Source organism: Manacus vitellinus, unplaced genomic scaffold (genome assembly GCF_001715985.3).
Source record: "Manacus vitellinus isolate BGI_N305 unplaced genomic scaffold, ASM171598v3 scaffold_5_pilon, whole genome shotgun sequence".
In the NCBI taxonomy this organism is placed as follows: Eukaryota; Metazoa; Chordata; class Aves; order Passeriformes; family Pipridae; genus Manacus; species Manacus vitellinus.
The window spans coordinates 13,741,543-13,759,365 of record NW_021940682.1 but is presented as its reverse complement, the minus strand read 5'-3'; the positions used below and the strand labels follow the sequence as shown (position 1 = coordinate 13,759,365).

The following is a 17,823-nucleotide window of genomic DNA, read 5'->3' as shown; positions in this document are numbered from 1 at the left end:
GATAGAAACGATGGAACTTTCCCTTGCTTTATAGGAACTGCAGAACTTGTGCCAAAAGAACTTATAGAGGTTTATGTAACTGATGGTGTGAATTATATTCATCATCAGTTGCCAGAGATATAAATAATGAAATTATTATGCATGTGACTCCCTGCAGTGAATGTTAAATCTGTGTAAATGTGAGTATCTGTTGACTGACTGACAAGTGCCTCTACCTTTTCTATTCATGGATTGCACAATGAAGTGACTCAGATTGTCCAGCAAAGTGCTCCATGCCAGAGGGAATTTGCTTGGTACATGCAAGCTAATTGATTAAATCACCTCCTTGACAAGCCAAGGAGTGCTGGTTAGCTGAAGTACCAGTTAACTGGATAAGTAAGGACAAGAAATAGAAAATATTAACTACAAGGACTTAATACTATATATTTGCACCATAAATACACACTATAGTATCTGTGTGTATATACATATGCTATAACATAAATCTTATATGGTTTGTGGTTTTCTGTATCCTGAGCAATTTCAGACAGATGGGCCTTGTTTTCCATCTGTTCTTCACAATGATTGCACATTAATTTATTTCTTTCAAAATACAGACCTGGCTATGAGTGTCTGTCCTTTGGAATTACTGGAATTCGAGTGCCTGTCCTTTGGAATTAGTGGAATTCTTACTGGGGTTTCCTCTCAGGTCCACCTGAAAAGCCAGTGCTGAAACAGTCTGCCACAAAGGCAGCATGCCATCCCAAACTCAGCACCCCAATGCCTGAGCACCTCCATCCAACAGTTCACATTGCCCCCTGCTTATCCCTAAATGAAATTTGATAGATTTAACCTGGGACTATCTCAAAATAGTTTGGGATGTGATTATCAGAGGCCACTCCCTGTGTGATACTGCTGAAGACGGTAGCAATTGGCTGTCTTAAAGCTCTCAACTCTTTCCTTTAAAAGACGGGGTTGTGGTGGCAGATGATTCTCCTTGCATTGACCTCAGTCCTGTGTTCTGGTACAGTAAGAGTCTTCTCTTCAGTCTTCAGAGGAGAGGTATGAAAATAAATGTGTTGTGATTACTCTTTGTTGAGGAGGGGCTTTGTTGGGCAGAGATAGATGTAGCTAAATCTGGTTAAATGTTGAGATTTTATGATTTGAGAACTATGCCTATGTTAAATACACATTTCCTTCCAGTACTTTGTTTTTGTTCTATACATGGACTGTGTTTCTTTCACCTTTGGATTCCACACATGAAGTGTGTTTCTTTCATCTCTCAATAAAAGTCAGTTAAAATTAAAAAGGAAATACTATCATACTAAAAGGCAAAGGTGTTCTGTGGGGTTGCTTGAACTCTTATAAAATTTAAGTCAATGTTATAATTTTGCAGTTTGCTTAAATTGTTATCATAACTGAAAATATTTTAGAGTTTTGAGGTGTATTATTACTTCTGGTAATGAAACAGCAAATAAGCAAAACCAAACATCTGTTGGACCACAGAGTTTGCACAGAGAGTTTCTGGATAAAACTTAACGTATTTATTAATAAACATGTGGTCTAGGGAATATGAAAACATTGTCTGCTGGCACCAAATCATTTTCTTTTGTTGACTGTCAGGAGGGAACATAAGGCACTTCTCAAAATTGTGACTAAGATCTTAATAAGTAGCTCTAAAAGTGGGGGTATCTGTGCCTGTAATTAAGTGAGCTGATCAGGTTTTCCAAAGTGCTAAGATGTAGTGATGTCTGCTGAATCACCAAGAGGCACTGAGAGCATTACATATTTTGTGAAAAAATAGGCTACTTATTTCACTAGCTAGAGGTGGGAGGGGAAATGACAGCCTAAAAATTCAATGTCACATTGCTTTTGACAGGGTTTGTCTGGATGGATGTATCCCAAGTGCTTTCCCCAGTCTCTGTGGCAGGGAATAGGCTGACTTTTCTCCTCTACCCCATGAACTGTATTTTTGTAACAGTCTGTGCAGAATGGGTCCTCTCTTCCATGGTTGCTGAGCTTTCCACTTTCTTCACTCTAGAGGGAAAGCTGGTGTCTAGGGTGGAGGGGAAGGGAGTACAACCACCAAGTGACATAGCACGAACTTTGCTATCATTATAAATATTTCTTAACAGGTCCTGTAAAAAATGAGGAAGATGCTGAAGATTTGCTGTTCTCTCCTTCTCTTAAGTTTGCTCAGTGGGCAATTCAATGCCAACCCTGGACTCAAAGTGAGGATCACCCAGAAGGGCTTGGAGTATGGTATGTGTGATGTTTTCAGGAGCTGCTGGTGGTATTGCACTGAATCCTGATATGAGAGACATAGGACAATGAGGGCAGTGGGAGGAAATGCCCTGATCACAGGCTATAAAGGAAAATTTAGGAGTCTGTAAGCTGCTTAACAACATTGGACATCATACTGAGGTTCATCTGACTTCAGATATTGAATCAGTTCAGCTCCTGCCATGACTAGGAGTGAGATCAGAAATAACACTACTGGGTCTCACATGAGATATCTTCTTCCTCCTGACTCTGTGCCCATCCCATCTCCTGAGCCAGAAACACATGACTATAAACTCCCAGGCAGTATCAAAGGCAACTGAACTGATCGTTGTTTTCCTGTAGCCAAGGAGGTTGGGCTGGAAATCCTGAAGCAGAATATGGAAAAGGAGCGTTTCCCTGATTTGACTGGCCATGAGAAATATGGGCTTGGTAATGTCAAATACAACATCTCTGGGTAAGTATTCTCTCCAGGGGCAATTTATGTTTGACTGAAATTTGAATCTGATTGTGTGTTCATTCTGACTCATGAAATAAAAACTTTTCTTTTTCTTATCTCTTCCTTATCTGTCTCACGCTCTAGAATACATGTCACTGCTGTTGAATTACCCAGTGCTTCCATCTCCCTCCTACCTGGGTCTGGGATAAAACTGGTGATAGGAAATGCTTCTCTAACCATCGACATGAACTGGAACATAAGGACCTGGATGTTGTAAGTACAGCTAAATGTGTCCTGGGATTTTTCCTTCATATAAAGATAAAAACACAAAGTTTAGTTTTTCTTGTGACCTCTTCATGGCAAAGGTACTCTTTATGAGCTGGCAGCAGTAACCCAGAAGCACAGACTGATTCTTCTCAACAGGTCTGCTGGTGGGAGACAGCCCCCTCAGACACGAGCACTGATAAAGAGCCTGTGGCTGAGAAGCACTGCTGTGAATAATATAGGTCTGCTACTCTGGATGAACGCTGTCATTATCCAGCCTACCAGCTAATGACACATTTAGAAAAAACTGTAGCGTGGTGGGTCACAGTCCAGTATAATAAAACCTCCCTGTGCAGTTACACTGTTAGAAACCTTCTGTTATGCCTCCAGGATATATAGTTCAAAAGCTGATGGAAAATGGATGAGCAAATGGCAGTATCCTTAGAGCCATGTCCACACCTTCCCAGTCCCATGCTGTTTCAGAGGAAATAAATCCCTCTTCCCTTCTCCACAACTCACATTTACCTATATTGCTAAACTGAGTGAATTACAGAACTGATATGCACTTCTGCTCACAGGGACAGTAGGGTTGGCTGCTTTAAAGGGGAGGGGACCCGGGTGCTGAGGGTGATGGCACAGTAGGAGGGACAGTGCCCTCACTGGCAAGTGCCCAAGGTAGGCAAAGCAGAGCAAGTTAATGGCAGTGACCATGAACAGCCACCAGTCCAGACTGCCAGGCAAGTCCATAATGAAGAGGTGGGGTTTTTTTCAATATTTTATTTATTTTTACTTTATGCAGCAAAGATAGTGGAAGAAGCACAGTGCACATTTCAAAGGTGTTTGTCACTGCAATCTTTTCAACTCCTCGGGATAATACAAGTCCTACGTCAATATCCCTTACCAGCTGCCGGACAACTTCTGGGGACATAGATATCAAGCTGAATGGAAAAAGCGGGTAAGTGGAAGAGATCTGTATAAACTCTGGGAGAAAATAAGTGTCAAGGAATAGCATAGAGACAACTTCATGAAACAGGGCACCCAGAATTGCTTTTAGGTATCTATAGACACCACAGGTGAGAACTGGGGACCTAATACAGTGTTAAAATGGCCAACATTGATATTTATCCTTGTATTTGCGCACGATAGAAGATAAAGACAGAATCAAACAATCCCTTGTGCTTCTTCAGCACCCACTTCTTTCAAACTTCTGCTCTAATCTTCAGCTTTAAGTAGAAGTTACATGCTTGTACTGTGTTTCACTCCCCTAGTCACAGTGCTATCAAAATTGAACAGAACCAGACTGCTGTCTGTTAAGCCTCTGGATACATGCAACAATATTTCATTGTTTCCTTGTACTTCTCTCACTGTCTGAATACCACTTTTGTCACCTGCGTTTGTTTTGTTTGTTTTTAATTGTATCAGTTCCTAGTGCAGACACTACTTATTTGTTCTGTGTTTGTACATATATGATGGTGGTACTATGAAGAATTGCTTTTTCATATACATTAATTAACCCTGGCTAATTCCTGAGATGCTGAAGTTATCTCCTTTTAAATAGTGGCTCTCTGATAGTTTTTACATTTCAGAAAGCTCTCTTGTCTACTGGAATATCATACTCAGAGGACATTAAATTAGTGTTCTACAGAGATAGCTGATCTCCTGTTAATGACCATGGTACTTGACACATGAATTGCTTTCTTCCTTCCCTCTAGCTTCCTGCATAACTTCTTTATCAAGTATCTGAAGAAACCTATTCACAGGAGCTTGGTCACTAATGTAAGCCTTTCACATTGTGTAGGGGAGGGGTGTAAGGAGTGTGACATTCACGAGTGAACTTGGTAAAGCGGAGCTAGAAAAATAATCCTGTAATAGACCTATTCAGGTCTGATCAGCACAGGCAACATTTTGCCAGCTGGAAATGCTTCCAGATAAAGTTCATGGCCAAGATACTGACTAGTCCACAGCTAGTTCAACCAGGGCAGCAGTAGGGCCAGAAAATGTAGTTATTTTCCCATTCCAATGCAGAATAAGTCTCTGCCTGTGTACCTACAGGCATCATGGAATTTTTGTACTTGGCAGACAAAACACATACTGGGTTATGCATAGAGAAATTATAGTACATCAACTGATAGTATGACATATTTAAACTTCATTGTATTAAAGAAGTGAGCAGTCCTGATGAGAACCTGACTAGGGCCACTGAGAGGAGACAGAGCTTGAGATGGCTGTGATTCTGTCCCAGGACAGAGATTTATGGTTGGACTCGATGATATTAAGGGTCTTTTCCAACCTAAGTGAGTCCATGATTCTGAGATGTCTCCTGTGAGACCAATGTGAGATCTGTCTCCTTGGCCTATTAAAGGCTGTAGTTTTGTCACCCCCACCAGGCTGCTTCTGGCAACTTCCCTCTTCTTTGCAGCTCTGACATAGGATATGCTTACATTGCACCAAGCAGAAACCTTGGGGATCCAGTTAGCTGAAGAAAAGCCAGATTAGGTGTTTGGATAAACAAATGCTGCAATGTGTGTCATGTAGCAGAAAGATCTAGTAGCACACAGGTAAGAGGTGCTTACATGTCCATGCTAATCAGGCCATAACTTGAGTGTGCTTCTATTACAGTCATGTCCCAATATCAGAGCTGGGATCCATTTGATAGATGAAGACCTCCGATCGCTGAATGGTGAGTCAGTAGTCATACCTTTTCCTTCTGCTTCTTCTCTGCTGATCAGTGAAATTCGGCAGCTTCCTTAACAGCCACTGGTCAGCAATGCGTCCAGAAGTGATATCAGACCCTCTGCTCTGTCTGCTCCCTTGCTTACAGAAACAGTAAGCAGGGCTACTTGGGCAAGAAATGTATATTTGTAAGAGCCAAGGACTTGGTAGCGATTCTCGACTTGCAAATGCAGCAGTGTGCACTTCTGTTGTTAGAAATGCAACTTAGAGGCCACAGTGTACTGACACTACAGCAATTTTCCCTTCCCTCCCATGCTCCAAGTCCTCCTGCACACACAGGAATTTAAAAGCTGAAGCCTGCTCTCCTAGCCTGCCTGAAAATTTAAGTTTCACTTCCCTATATATCAGACTTGCCAAAGGCAAAAGGAAATTCTCCTTGGCAAAAAAGCTTCTCACCTGAACTATTCTGGATTAGATTTGCAGGCCTTTAAAACACCGGAAGTGTTGATCAGATGCCATGTGCAAAACACAAGTACCTAAGCAGATCAGGCACCCTGCTTTCTGGGAAAGTATTTGCAAGTTGGAGACACTCTGGATGCTCTTAGAACTGCTTGACAAGAAATCCCAGCAGATCAGGCACCCTGCTTTCTGGGAAAGTATTTGCAAGTTGGAGACACTCTGGATGCTCTTAGAACTGCTTGACAAGAAATCCCAACGCCTCCTCATGCCCTTAAACACTGATGGCCATTTCCTCTTTTTTGTTAGACTAAATTTTTCCATAGTAAGAAAACAATAGACAAACTAAAGCTAGTGCTTTACAGAAGGTTCCAGTAGAAACATCAAGCCTTAGTTCACCATGCATGTTAGGAAGTCCCTGGTTGTGTTTTTCCCTACTCTCTGGAGCAATGGGGTGTCATTCTCCTTCAGAAACTGACTTAGTTTTAAGTATACATAAAACTCTTTCTGTGTTTTTTGTAATATTCTGTATCTTGCCTTATCTACCACCCTTACAGTTGTAATGCCAGTTGATGATTTGGCTGAAATAGACTACTCCTTAAGTAGCTTGCCAGCAGTATTCCAACCATTCATTGACCTGGACTTAAAGGTAAGTAATTGCCTGTAATGCTGTTTGCCAAGATTGCTGTATGATCCACTTTCTAAGCTAACCATGATTGCTATTCTGAACACAGAGGCTCAGTATCTAAGACAGACATTTCAAAGCATTATTGCATTTGTCATTATAATAATTTGTAACAATCTTGTTGTAAAATGAATTATTTAAAAGCCACATCCTTTTTTTAATTGCTGTTGAGTTAGTCATAGAAAATAGAGAGCAGTAAAAGTTGACTAAGTAAGTTAGAAGTAAAGAGAAAAGGAAAGGAAACAAAAAAACATTCAACATCATCTTTCTCTTGCTGTTAATTAATGTCTGGGACTTCTTTGTTCAGTCAGTCAGGGGAATATTTCTACACATTGCACTAACTAGATGTGTCTGCTGTCAGATGAGAGAGGAAAAGAAAAAGCAAGACTATAGGACCAAGAAAAGACTATAGGACCAAGAATTCAGCCTCTGGCTTCCCGAATGGGAAGATTGAAGACCCTTGAAAAAACATGGGAGCCCAAGGAGTGCTGCTAAGTCTGAAGGCCTGGAAGTTTCTTTCAAATTAAGGAAAAAGTCTTCTTATGCACTGAAACTAAAATCTGACTAGTTCCTAATTTTAAAATTACTTCATTGTCATTCTATGTAAGGTGAATTGATTGAGGGTAGTCATCATCATCACTGTATCTAAGATCCTTAATTAGTTTAAGCTGCCTTGCACTAGGTGCTCTACAAAGGGAGAATGAAAAAACAGTCTCGTTACAAGGATCTTATAAATTAAGTATTAAAAAAAGTCAGCAGGTAAATAAGAGAGGTGGAAACACAAAGGAACAAAAAGTTAGTATCTGTATGGTGGACACTGGTGTTGGCACACGAGCTCTGCAGCTGCTGTCAAATTCTTCCAAGTAATGCAGCAACTAGATTTTAAGCAGGAACTTGAGCAGACTAAAGATGTAAATGTCATGGCTGTTTACAAGAGCTACTCTCCCACAAAAGTTACATGCGGGAAATACATGAAGCAAGTGACTGGTAAATCCAGCAAGTGAGAATTGAATGGGGAGGTCATTTGCTGTGATTCAGCATTTCATAAGCATTTTGATAGTCCTTAAAAGGCAACTGGAAATTTAGAGCTGAATGAGAAAGTAAAGACATACAGAATATATTTGAGATGAAACAGAGACAGGGAACTAATAAAAGGGATAAAAAAAACTTTAACCTCTAAGTGCCTTCATCACTTCAAATCGGTTTTTACCTTTTTGTTTAATCTGTGTGCATTTGGAAGCATTAGATCTGCAAGTCTTGGCTAGTATCACTGGTAATACAGAAGACGACATAGGCATTTTAGTTTTGTCTGACATAACTTTCCTTTCTCTCAAGTCTTCTTTTGTCTGCACAAGTTACCAACTTGCTTCTGGGTAGAGTATGGTGCTGATTTTGACCAAGAAAGACCTCTGGTTTTAGAAATCCATTTTGTAATTGAGACCATTGGATAGCTCTAAGCAGCAGTTCTCAGATTCAAATTCCTGTAGATGGGGGGAAAGGAGAAAGTAAGGCTTCTCAAAAATGAGGACTGCTAGTCATGCTCTTCATGCAATATATGGACCCTTAATTTAGAGGGGTTTTGTTCTGAGGTGGGAGGTTTTCTTCAGGAGGTGATCAGTATCTCAAAAGAGATCTCAGGTGTCATCTATGAAGGTGTCCCAATGCTGGAACTTGCCTTCACCACCTGCTTGAAAGCACCAAGCCTTCAGGGTGTACTACAAAGCCTGTGCACTCATTTATACACCAAATGAACAGCCTGGGCAAAGTACAGGAAAGTAGCATTCATTGTCTGCAGTCATATTAAAGTTATATTTTGTCTCCTTTTTTTTATCTCTGACAATAACTTTCAGGGCACAGTCTTCCCAGCTGGAAACTATACTGGCTCTCCCTACGTGGTAGCTCCCTTCACTATCACAGACCAAAGAGACTCCATGCTCTTCCTGGCCTTCTCTGAGTATTTTTTTCAGACCTCCTCATTTGCTTACTACACCGCAGGGGCCTTCAACATGACCATTGCAGAGGAGGTGAGTAGGACAGAGAGGAGTGGGGTCAGAGTGGCTCAGATAGAACTTTGACCTGCCAGATGTCAGTGTGCAGCCAGATAAAGCTGTTAATTGGTCTGCAGAGTCCTGAGACAGTAGATCATAAATACAAAGGTATTGTTATTCTCTTTTATTTATGCCTTATATAGAGGTCTCAGGCCACAGCCAGGTGTGCCAAGTTCTGCTAAGCAAGCTACAAAACTTTGTTACAAAAAATAAGGCTTTTATAGACTTGAGGCCTAGACTTCTCTGACTTGGACAACGATTGACTTTGGGGAACTTTGCAGCCTTGGTGGCTGTTTTTTGAGGGATCTTTGTAGAATAAAAGTATTACAGGGGCCATGGAAGGAAACCATATATCAAAGTACAGTAGCTGTGCATGGAGGCTGCCTGACTTGGCTTACCTGACTGCAGGAGGTTTAGTAAGTCCCAAAACCTATAGATTGTAGCCCATATTATAATGACATTAAGCATTTTTTTTCTCAGGAATTATTGTGGCATGTATTATTGGGAATCAGCTTTAAAGTATACTGAGTCTCTTAGGAATATTTCTGAGAGGTACAGAATTAAAGATTTATTGAAATGAGAGTAATAATGCATTTAGAGAAAAGCTGACCATGAAGGTCAAACTCATTTGTTTTCTCTCTTTTATTTTTTCTTCCAGACCTGCAGCTATTTTAATATAAGCACAGAGATATTTGGCAGTATCATCCCTGAGGTGAGTATCATTACTTCCACAAAGTCTTAGTAAACCACCCAGTGTGAGTGTCAAGACACCTCACTACTGGTGTATCCCAAAGGCTGTTAGGGCCAGCAGGGCTCCTGCACTAGAGAAGCTGGCACATATATGCCTCATAACAGACGAGCAGATGGGCCTTGTCACTTCCCACCCCCATGATGAGTTGAATGACTTGCACTGTTACCAAACATAATCTTGGCCCATAACCTTGCACATCAATCTTTACTCTGGGCGCCGTGCCCAAGCCACAGCTGTTCCCACCTAAAACTGTCTCTATGCAGGGAAAAGCTTTCAGTCATAAGTCCTGCTTTGAGAGAATTCTGAAAGGGCCTCAGCTCAGAAAGAACACCTTCCTCCTGTCCAAACCTGCATAATTGTCTTTGCTTCACTGCTTTGCTGTGACTGACTAGCAGAAAGACCATGTGCAGGAAATCCAGCTAACAGATGAGGAGGAAACATTGCATCCTATGGAACAGACAAGGCAGATGCACAGGATTTCCATCTATTTCAGGTGGAGGAGATGAAGATAACATGACAGAGAATATGAGTATGCATGGCTTCCATCAGCCTTCTCAAACAGAATGAGAAACCAAAAATGAGCATAAGAACCCCTAGGCTAAGAATGCTGAGGTTGGATGAAATCAGACTAATGGTTCAAAGAACTTCACATTCTTGTTTGCTTCTCAGATGTTTTTAAGTTCCTTCCTCAGAAATATAAAATTCTCCAAGGGCAGTCATCATATGGTCTTCATAAAATGCCATGAGCATTGATGCTAATATTCCACTCCCTCTGTTTTGATTGATGAACTTGGTGAGGCTATTCACTCTCCAGGCAATGGAGTGAGGATCCTAAGAGAACGGTCCAGAGGAGGAACCAGAGGAGGAATCTCTGTTGGGAGATGGGTGAATTTCAAAGTTAATGACTCCTTAGCTCTTTTATTGTGTGACTTTAAATGTCACATTTGTGGTCCATTTCTCTCTCCTGTTCACAAATCAATATTTAATTTCTCTCAAAGTGATATAGAAAAATTTGTATTCCTCAAGTGGAAGGAACTTTGCACTGCATTCCTATGTGGCCAAGATTGTTAATTTATCTCTGCAGAAAACCTGTACTTCCTGCTTGCCTGAACAAACCTTGTGTTAGCAGCTATCCTTAATCTCATCTTAAAGAACTACTTCAAAATGATTGCTTCAAGAATGAGACAATGCAGTATTCTGTTCTACAAGAAGTGTTTTTCTGTATTTTTTCTTTTTTTGTCCTGCAATCTTACAGGTCGCCAAATACTCAGTTACACCCTATCCAGTAATGTTGAAGCTAATGGCTACTGAAATACCTGTCATCAGCTTAGAGCAGGATTCCTTCACAGTAGAGATTCAGGGCTCCATGGAGGTGTTGGCTGTTCTGCCAGACTCAACCACCCAGTCGCTGTTCACAATGAATGTAGTAAGTACAAAGAACAAGGTGGCACTTAACTCAGGGTTAAATATGTTTGTTCCTTCTGTTAAAACTTGCCAAATTTCTAGTACTTAAACATGCAAATTCCCCTTAGTCACAGGTGGTGACTGTGTGACCTCACAACTTCTGTGGCAGAGAACATTTTCCTATAGATGGACAAAAATCAAAACTCTCTGATTAACCAAGGTTACTCTGGAATGACAGTTCTGTGGGTATGAGTCATGCCTCTTGGCAACTTGTTCATGTCTTTGATTAAGGAAAGCTCATTACCCACATTTCAGCTCTTGTTGTGCCATTCAGATAAACAGACATTTATTGGGTGCAGCCTTGCATTTACCTAAAACAGCTTCCATACCTAAGTGGTATGGATGGTATTTATGTATTTGTGACTAATTCACAGCAAGGGTCCTGGGTTTTTTTATGTCTGGTAACCCATGGTTTCTTTATTCTGCAGGCAGCCAACAGCAGCATTTCTCTGAATGTATTTGATCAGAAATTGATGGGCTCCCTATGTTTGAACAGGTAATTCAACCTGTGATGGAAAGAATTCCCAGGCCTTTGGAAAACACTGTTAGCAATCCCAACATTAGTCATTTAGGCACATGATCAGATGAGTATGTTTCCCTGGTAAATTCATCTGCATTAGATTCTCTACTTCTAGCTGCATTTATACAGTTTAGAGGAGGCAGGAAGCTTCTCTATGACAACTGCCATGTCCCAAGGGACTGCTCACCAGCTGTGGACTGCTGTAGGGGTGTGGTCTCACTGGACTTCTCTGCTTTTTACATCTACTCTCCCCTCTGAGCTAGATAAATGAAGCGTGCAGGGCAGTTATGTTGACCACAGGTCATCTCAGTTTCCCTCACCATTTTCCAGCTGGCAAGATGTCACTGCTTTCTAGACCACCTGTGCTACTAAAGAACTTCAGAGCAGTCCAGGACACAGCAAAGAAACTGGGCCCCTGCAGGTCTCCTATGCCAATATTCTTAGAGCAGAGATTCACCAAATAAAGTCCTGCAACTTCCAAGGGTCAGAAAGCTGGAGACCAGAGGCTTGGACATTTAGACATCTAGCATGTCACACTTTATAGAGAGAAGCTCTGTATACCAGGACCTCACAGCTGGGAATTAGGACCCCAATTTCATAGAAGTCCCTCGGGAAGACAGTTATAGGGTTAAGAATATGCGGAGTTCGTAAGGGCAGAAAGATATTACGAGTTTAAGGAGGATAGTGCTGTTAGCAGTTTTTGCAGCAATTTTCAAAGACAAAAATCTAGAGTGTGCTGGAAGCTGGCCTTGAGATCTGGGGTGCTGATGCTGTGGAAACTCTGAAATCTTGTGTTGGATACAAGAGTAACATACAGAATAAATATTTCAATTTGGAAGAGAGACATTCAGCAACAAAGTCAGCAGCAGCAGTACCATATGATGAACACATTTTTTCTCCCCACCCTGGTAAGACTCACATCAAAGCATTATGCAGATGTACCAAAATCCTTGCAAAATACCTGACATCCTACAAATCCTTGGTTAAATCAACTGTCAGTAGGATTTCCAAAACACAGCACAGAGGGAGAAGCACACTCACATTGCTGGCTACAGCCCTTCTAGCACACTTTTGCATAGATGCTCAGCAATGCCCTAAGAAGAGCACGTCTTTCTCTATGTGACAGTATGCGTTGTGTGAAATTGCTTCAAAAATCTCTTTACAGATGCTTTTGAGGCCTGGAGCCCTACAGCAATGACTGTACATGAATAGAATAACTGTGTTTATCCTTTCTTAGTGACTCATCTTGTTTCACTTCTTTCCCTCAGGCTCCAGTTCTCCCTAGCCCACTCCAATGTTGGCTTTTTTGAGGTGAGTGGGTAGTTGAAGCTTATAGGAAATGTAAACCAAGAATATCAGTCATATGAAGGCTAAAGAGTAAGCAGCTACATTTTATCCGTATTTCTAAATTATTTGGCTTCATTCTCAGATAGCTCGTTTCCTGTCTTCTGCTGTGGACTTAGAAGTATATTCTTTGGGACAAGTTAGTGCTCTGCAAATGAGACATGCTGTAGTTCCCCAAACTGCAGAAAGCAGAGATCTCTCGAATCACCACGGTGAAACACAGAGCGGTAATCTAAGCTTTGGCAGCAGAGCAGTGTGCCATCTAATGGTCACATGGATGGCTGAGGCACAGGCACTCCATGTGCTGCAGTGGTGCTCATCACAGATGCTCGGGATTACAATAGGGAGGGGGAGCCAAGATACTTATCTCAGATGCCTGAAATAGTGCAGTTGTAGCTTGGCAGGAGAAAACCCTGCCTCCGCAGAGAGTCGTTTTATTCTGAGTATAATCACTCAGTTCCGAGTAGCTGAGGAGAAAGGATTAAAACTGTTCTGGTCCTGCTTTGCTATTGGTGATAAATTATCTCACAAATAAAGGAAATAGACTGTTTTAAACGAAAACGTTGGCTAAGCATGTTGAAATCCATTTGCATTTTGCATCTCACTTCCTTTGCATCATTCCAAAGCCTTAAGATCCAAAGTTCACTTGAGTTTATGACTCTTTGAGGCCAAAAGAGATGAAAGTTAAACATGAGTCTACTAACTCCACCCAGGATTAGGGCACGACAGTTCTACCATCATCAGGAAGTGATGGCTAATTCAGTTTTCTTGTCTGGGGCAGATCTCGCTTCTGGAGAACATCCTGTCTTACATTTTACAGACTGAAGTAATTCCATCAGCTAACGGTAAGGATGTATATCAAAGCAGCAGCTAAAAACTTCCAGCAGAGTGGGTGATTCTAGGAACTCCTACTGACTTCCTCTTAAATTTCCAGTTCCCGTTAGAGAGGAAAATGATCGTCATCCAGTAAGCAGTGGAAGGGGGAGATTGATCTCCAGGGATCTAGGTGCGCCCTCTCACGGCCACTATTCTGCAAAAAGAGCAGAAATTACTTGGGAACTCATAATTCATCTGCCTTCACCTCAGTCTAGGTGGCCCTGATGCATGAGGGAGAAGCATGTCTCTCTCATCTGCACACCTGCCTGGGGCTACCATGTGTGAAATGTATTCCCCTTTATTTGACCAGCACAGAGGTTTTGCCTCTCATAAATCTTATTTAAGACCCTGGAGGGAGACATAACTTTCTGCCAGCCCTCTGTACTGGGGTGAACATCACCTTCCTTAGTTAATGGATACAAACAGGTTCTAATGATGCTAGAGCTGTATTAATGATCCCTCGGGGATCGTTAGGGACGAGTCACTGAGTATGTAATGTGTTGAACACGAAATGCCTTGGTTTGGCTGCAACACTCTGCCAAGAGAGAAGCACCTGTAATTCCTTTTCCCCACTGGTAAATGAGCATCCTATCTACCTCCCAGAGCTGCTTGTAAAGACTAAGAGGTAGTTGTTGTCAATGACCAAGTCTCTGGATATACAGTGCTTTTGCAGGGCAAAAATGCATGACTAAATTACTGTTTGTCTCTTTTTTTTTAAGCCAAACTCTCAAAAGGATTCCCTCTTCCCAATCTGGCCAATGTTACCTTGACAAGACCTCACATTACAATTGCACAGGTGAGATTTTGGCACTTATGAAAGATTTTCCTTTATGAAAGGTTATCGCTTTTTTTTTTCCTTTCTTCCCCCCCCTTTTTTTGGCTAGGCATTTATTCACCTTTTTGTACCAGAAATTTGTTGCATTTGAGCTACTTAAGTAGTAAAAAGGCCTGGGTTTAAAATGAGATCTGTAATAATGGTAAAATCCTATTAGAAACAAATTTATCTTTCTTTGAGAGGAAAAGTTAGAACTGAATATATAACCGTGGAATGATCAAATGCACAACTTGTTCAGCCTTGCAAGTTGCAATTCAGTGTAAAAACAGGTTTAATTCAAGTTTGGCCAATCACATCAAATTAGACTTATTGCTATCCACACAGCCCTGTTGAATAGTTGAAATATGAGAGTGAATTCCATTCTGTGCACCTAGGATGACTGGATTTTGTTAATAATTGGTGATAATGACTGAGGCTGCTAGCCAAAACTAGTTAGTGAGCTCTCAGAAAATATTTTTTTGCCTGCTGGTTACCTTTCTCCAAATCTAGCCCTTAATGTGAGCAAACAGAATGTTGCTAGACAATCAGTCAGTACAAGGGCGTTGCTGACAACTGAACGCCCAGAAAATGGGTAAGCTTGTTATATTTCTCCACTTGTTTACCAATGTCTCAAAGTTATTTTCAGCTTAGCAGAGACAGTCTTAAATCTTTTGTTTGTGGTTAAGCACAAAACACAACTCAGGAAAGGAAATGCAAAGGTTGTCTTTAATTTTTCTTTTCATCCCATATCTGGTAGCAGCCAGCTATGCCATTCCCTACAAAATATAATTGCTTGGAGACTGCTTTCAATGGCTCTCGTTGCCAGCAGTCTTATGGGCTAATTATGAATGAAGGATTTTAGTGGTTCTGTGGTGCCTATTCCTCACCTTACTTTCTCTAAGAAGACTCATCAGTAACTAGGAATGAGAGAGGACACAGGAGAATTGCTATGCTCTACCAATGTGAATGGGATTCCTATTTTAGAGCTACTTCTAGAAGCTTCCACGTCCAATCCCAATCTATTTGCTACAGTCTATAGGAAGAAAGACAATTCTTCCCACTCTTCATAGATAGACTGGATGGGGCTTTTAGCAACGTGGTCTAGTGAAAGGTGTCCCTGCCCATAGCAAAGGGGTTGGAACAAGATGATCTTTTAGGTTCCTTCCAACCCAAACCATCCTATGATTTTATGACTGTGATGAGCTGCTCTCTGCAGGTTCATTGCTCTGTATGCACCAACAATAGAGGAAGCTTTAAGGACAAGTTTAGATTAAATGGCTAATTCTTAAGCAGCTCAGATTAGATTAAAAATAATCCCACCTTGTGATGGTTGCCTAGTTGCCTCAAGGCTCAAATGAACTTTGAACATCAAGGCTCAGATGTCCCTTCTGTCGCTAGCATGGTGCAAAGGGGTAGCACCCAGGGAAAGATAGGGCCCTTTTGCAAATTTTTGCAAAGGACAGAGTGTAATAATAAACTTGTGACCTCCAAGGCTCAGCTGTTCTCAGTAGCTTTTCTGACCTTAAACACCAAGATACATTTGAAATTTTAAAAAACCCAACCAAACAAATGAACAAAAAAAAAATCAACTAAACAAAATAACACCTTCATTTTTAATTCACAGCATGTCAATGACTGTTCTTCTCCCCACAGGGATACATATTGATTTCAACTGATGTCCACTACAAACACTAAAGGACAAGAGAGACCATTTGTTAAGCATGAACTTCAAATCAAGTGACTCTGAAGACTAAACAATGTCCACTTCTGCTGAAATGTGTAACTTGAGCTCTGACAAGGGCAATGTCATCCTGGCTGGGGATACCAGGAAGCAAAAAAAACTGATGGAATGGTATAATGGTGGTAACAAACATAGCCAAGGGAGAACATGGGACACATGCTTGACGTTATTTATTCTGGTGTTTAATTGATGCAGAAATGTTTTTAAGATTCATGACTCTCTTGTAATACAGTTTTGTCTACACACTTGCAGAAAAGTGCTGCAGTCTCTTAAAAGAAGGAAAAATACATTGTCAAAATGCTGCTAAGGCAGATATGGCTGCTAATCTGTCTTTATGGTAATGATCTTAAACACATCCCTTCTGTTCATGGTGCATGAAATACAGAGTGAGCCCTCTCCAGAACCATGGAATTGTCATACTGGGATCTGTCCCAATTACAACAGGAACTAAAATCTTTGCAGTTTCTTAACTGCAATCTTAAGATGCAGAAGTAGTTCAGGAAGAAAGATGAAGTAGCACTACTACTGCCTCTGATAGTCCTGCTCTCTCTGTTACTCTTCGAATCCTTGTGCCTGTTATGTGCCCACTTTAGCGCTGCGTGGCCAGGTTAGATACATTTAACTCCTCCAATGTTTCTGGGTAAGTCCTGTAAGTCTAATTCTCCAACATCTTTGTCAGTATTTCTCTGAATTGAAGTAGTTACAAATACTTTTTTTCTTACTTCATTTTGGTATGTTATCTTACCCTCTTTCTTCTTCCTCCTTTTTTTCCAATACTTTATTAGTGTGCAAATCAGAACAGAGTTATGCAGAGGGACATGCCTGCCCTGCAATGCTTAGGTGCTTGAGCTTTGGCCAAACCCGGATGGGAAGCTGTCTCTGGCCTCCCAAACCAGCACTGACAAGGATGAAACAAAGGCAGAGGTGCCTCATCCCACTCCGATCTGCTGCTTTTGTGAGCTTTAAACCACCCCTGCACAAAGCCCCATCCACCTGGCAGGGTACTCAGATCCCAGCCCTCCCCACTCCGGAGGAAGAGAGTCCTTTTCAAGCCAAGACTAAACAGCAAACAAGTCTTTCGCTCATGCTGACAAACGCAATCGACGATGGGGTGCGGGCGGCTTTTGCCAGACTGGTGCTGACCAAACTCATCCCACCTGCAGCAGAGCGGTACCTAAATAACCCACGGGCCAATACTGCTCTGCCCCGGGGGAACAGCTACGTGAAAAAACACTTGAGTTTTTTAGGGTTTTTTTCCCCCCCGCAAACCAGCCCAAAAGCCGTATTTAGTGTGAGGGAGGAGGCGGCCAGGTACAAACCCGACCCCTGCGCTCCCTCTCAGACCCTGGCCCGCGGGAGCTCGGTGTCTGGCCCGGGCTGCTCCAGCCCCCTGGTGCGGCCACGGAGCTTAACTGGGGGCCGGGCCAGCCCTCGGCAGGGCTGAGGGAAAGAGGGAGGGAAAGGGGGAAGAGAGGAGGCACGGCTGAGA

The 17,823-nt window shown here is 41.7% G+C and overlaps 1 protein-coding gene across 2 annotated transcripts; it reads left to right on the top strand.

Annotated features, from left to right (window-relative positions):
* Positions 1 to 79: 79 nt before the first annotated feature.
* On the top strand, positions 80 to 16,607 carry BPIFC (BPI fold containing family C). 2 transcript variants are annotated; one of them, XM_018080059.2, is made up of 16 exons: positions 80 to 1,041; positions 2,171 to 2,241; positions 2,605 to 2,716; positions 2,843 to 2,971; positions 3,762 to 3,917; positions 4,675 to 4,738; positions 5,582 to 5,642; positions 6,649 to 6,740; positions 8,627 to 8,800; positions 9,483 to 9,536; positions 10,831 to 11,001; positions 11,468 to 11,535; positions 12,828 to 12,870; positions 13,685 to 13,748; positions 14,499 to 14,575; positions 16,247 to 16,607. In XM_018080059.2, the coding sequence occupies exons 3-16, from the start codon at positions 2,640 to 2,642 to the stop codon at positions 16,286 to 16,288; spliced, it is 1,272 nt and encodes a 423-aa protein (XP_017935548.1). In that variant the 5' UTR covers positions 80 to 1,041; positions 2,171 to 2,241; positions 2,605 to 2,639; the 3' UTR covers positions 16,289 to 16,607. The 2 variants fall into 2 exon arrangements, with proteins under 2 accessions (XP_017935548.1, XP_017935547.1); XM_018080058.2 differs by lacking the exon at positions 80 to 1,041 and having other exon boundaries at positions 1,944 to 2,241.
* Positions 16,608 to 17,823: the final 1,216 nt, after the last annotated feature.